The sequence below is a fragment of the Arachis duranensis genome, chromosome 4, assembly GCF_000817695.3.
Source record: "Arachis duranensis cultivar V14167 chromosome 4, aradu.V14167.gnm2.J7QH, whole genome shotgun sequence".
Lineage (NCBI taxonomy): Eukaryota > Viridiplantae > Streptophyta > Magnoliopsida > Fabales > Fabaceae > Arachis > Arachis duranensis.
In genome coordinates, this window is record NC_029775.3 from 89,592,435 (window position 1) to 89,595,850 (window position 3,416).

General features: G+C 34.8%; 1 protein-coding gene across 1 annotated transcript; it reads left to right on the forward strand.

The window, feature by feature from the left end:
* The first annotated feature begins 729 nt into the window (after positions 1 to 729).
* On the forward strand, positions 730 to 3,403 carry LOC107484019 (DNA-repair protein XRCC1). The gene is made up of 7 exons (XM_016104625.3): positions 730 to 1,196; positions 1,293 to 1,481; positions 1,875 to 1,986; positions 2,182 to 2,264; positions 2,396 to 2,506; positions 2,799 to 2,885; positions 2,980 to 3,403. Exons 1-7 carry the CDS (start codon positions 1,014 to 1,016, stop codon positions 3,313 to 3,315), a joined length of 1,101 nt encoding a protein of 366 aa, XP_015960111.1. The 5' UTR covers positions 730 to 1,013; the 3' UTR covers positions 3,316 to 3,403.
* Positions 3,404 to 3,416: the final 13 nt, after the last annotated feature.

Sequence of the window (3,416 nt, forward strand, 5' to 3'; positions counted from 1 at the left end):
ATTTTTAATGTAGACGGTGCCATCCTTTCCAAAACTTGAAAAAGCTAATATTGTATAAGTATAAATAAGAGGTATAGTCAGAAGTAATAAACACACACAGAAGCAAAAAAATACCATTATTTCTCTTTATACACTATTAATAGTTTCTTTCTCTCTTTTCGTTACTACTATTAAATATATAAATCATCTTTATTGAACTAATTATATTAATGCTAAAATCTTCTATTTATACTTTTTAGTTTATATATGGTCTTTATTTATTTTACAACACATTTGACCAATTTTTCTATTTTATAAATAATTTATTATTATTATTTTATTTTTGAATAAATTACCAGTTGTATCCATAAAAGATACAAACGTTGACAAATGTATTTATATAAGAATAAAATGACAACTGTATCCACGAAAGATAGTTTTTGTGTACCAAGAATACTCTAACGGACAAATTGTGTAACCAACGTCCAGATACTCTTAGCATACGGAAGCCATCTTCCGTAGTTATAATTGTCATTTTATTCTTATATAAGTACATTTGTCAACACCTATATCTTTTATGGATACAAATAATAATTTATTCTTTATTTTTTTGACTAATTTATTGTTAATTGATTTTTATCTTGAATCGTCGATTTCCAACCTGATTCTCATAACAGTGATAAAAAAAAATATATAATATCTATTAATTAAAATTTACAGAAATACTGGTATAAGATTCCTTCACTCAACTATTCGGTTTCTGAAATGATGAAATCACAAGAGTGACCAAGCTGAAGCGAAACTATTATTACATCACAATTGGAGCAAAGAAAGAAGAGGAGGTTGCTTTCTGTTTTCTTTATTGTTCCTGCCAAGTGCCAATGTATATTTGTCTCTTGCATTTCTTGATCGATGAGATTTTGGAACAATTTGTTGAATTTTGAATTGGACCTCAAATTTCTTATTCTTAAGCCTTGAGCTTGGTTGTTGTTTCAAGTTCCATTTTTTGGCACTCTCACGAGTGGTTTTCTGCCATGTCCAATAACAAGAGAAGTTGCGGTAATAGCAAAGGTTCGAAGCGGAACCTGCCATCTTGGATGAGTTCAACGGAGGAGAACGAGAACGAGGAAGAAAATCGAGAAAAGAAACCATCTTTGGATGCTGAAGGCGAGAAATCACGTGAAAAAGCTGGAAAGTCCTCCTTCAACAAGCTTCTGGTACTTGATTAACTAACCCTAGTGGGTTTTGGAATTTGTTGATTGTGCATTTGTGCTTTGTAACTGATTCAACTTTGTTTTCATGGTTGGACACAGGAAGGGGTGGTGTTTGTGCTTTCAGGGTTTGTGAATCCGGAGAGAGGAACGTTGAGGTCACATGCGATTGAAATGGGGGCAGAATACCAACCTGATTGGAACTCTGAATGCACACTCCTGGTTTGTGCATTCCCAAATACGCCTAAGTTTCGCCAAGTCGAAGCTGATGGTGGAACCATTGTGTCAAAGGTTTTCCCTCCATTATCTTGTGTTCTTGTAGATAATATGTATATGCCTTCATTCTTTGTGTCCATTATCTTGTGTTCATGTAGATATTTTGTATATGCCTTCATTCTTTTTGAGCCTTTAGTTCAATTTTTGTTCTACTTATTACATTGTTTGAACTTTTAAGACTGTAGGCCTTTCATGGTTGTGTCTGCATGAATCAGATTTTGTGCAATAGTGGATGCATTTTACAGTTTTACTATGGACAATACTATTAATTGCATGATTTAGATTTTAGGCCATGCCCTTTTGCCGTTCCCGATGGCTAGTTGCATCATTTCCTTCTTGTTTTGTGGATTGCATTCTAAGCTAATGTAACATGATGTGTCCTTTCTTTTTCTCTGTTTCGGGTCTTAGGATTGGATAGTAGAATGTTACAGCCAGAGGAAGTTGATTGAAATTGACAGTTACCTTATGCATGCTGGGAAACCATGGCGTAAAGGAAATAAATCACATGAAGACAGCGAAGGTGATATAATTGTGTATGCAGTAGTCAATTCAATGCTATAGAATGCTGAAATAGCACCCTATGTATTCTAGATTGGTGGTTATGTCGGATATTCTTATGTGATTGTTCTTGACTTCTTTGCTGACCGCTGCCACTCCTACACCATTTTCTTCCTCTAAGTTTACTCAGTCTTGTGAATTTGATACATGAATGCAGATAAGAGGCCATCAGCGTCCAAAAGATATCCTGATCATGAAAGAGAATTGCCTTCAAAGCCAACCGCCTCCATAAAATCAAAGGTCAAAGCTGACCGATGAAATGCCCTGCAAGTTCTTTTGCTTGGTTTGAGAATATGGATCTAAGTAACATTTTTGTTTGCCTGAAAACAGTTAATCTTATTGTAGATTCTTATGTTTGCTGCATAATACAGGGAAAAGAGATTGCTGCTGCTGGAAAATGCTTTGTTCCTTCGGAAGTGAAGAAGTGGGCCATTGATGATTTGAAAAAAACAGTTCAGTGGTTGGAAAGTCAAGAAGAAAAGGTTATGATTTTCCATTTTTCCGACTAACAAAGAAGAAAAATTTATGTTAATTCTTGAGGTTGTCATTTTCTTTTAAGTAATCTAAACTTGAATGAAATCAAAGGAGAGGTGAGAAAAGAGGTTTGCAATGTGACCTAGTTCATTTGTTGGGAAACCTATATCTATTTTGCTCCTGACTCACTTGTAATTGTAAATGCTTGAAAGCTGAAGCTTTCTATTCTTCTCACTTCAATTGTGCTTAATATTAATGGTTATATGCTACATGGGTCTAAGTTTATATTTATCATTCCAGCCAGATCCAACTGAGATAACAAAGATAGCCGCGGAGGGGATTCTGACGTGTTTGAAAGATGTAATATCTGCTCTTGAGGAAAAGCAGGTAATAATAGATTGTCTTACAATTAAGTTGGCTATAGAATGTGACTGCTGATTGTGTTTGTCACCCTGATTGTGTTTATCTTATCTTAAACCAGGACATCCAGAAAGGAACTGAGGACTGGAAATTCCTACCTCGTGTTGTTGAAGAGCTCGCAATGTTCGATGCCCAGGGAAAAGATATGGCATCAATGTCAAAGGAAGAAATTCTCAAACAGGCACTGGAATGTAAACGAATTTATGAGGTGGAACTAAATAGTGTAGGTCATGATTTGAGAAAAACTGAAAACATAAACAAAGAACATAGTAGCAAGACCAGAAGAACGAATGGAAAATCTCCTGGTGCAAACGAGTATGATAGTGATGAGACAATTGAGATGACAGAACAGGAAATAGATCTTGCATATAAGACTCTGTCCTCTAAGATCCATTGATGTTGATTGAACTTGCTTAGTTAGGGATGAAAAGTAACTAACTTTTGTTTTAGATTTTCAATAGATCAAAAGATTTTAAAGGCCTGAATATATTTTCTGTA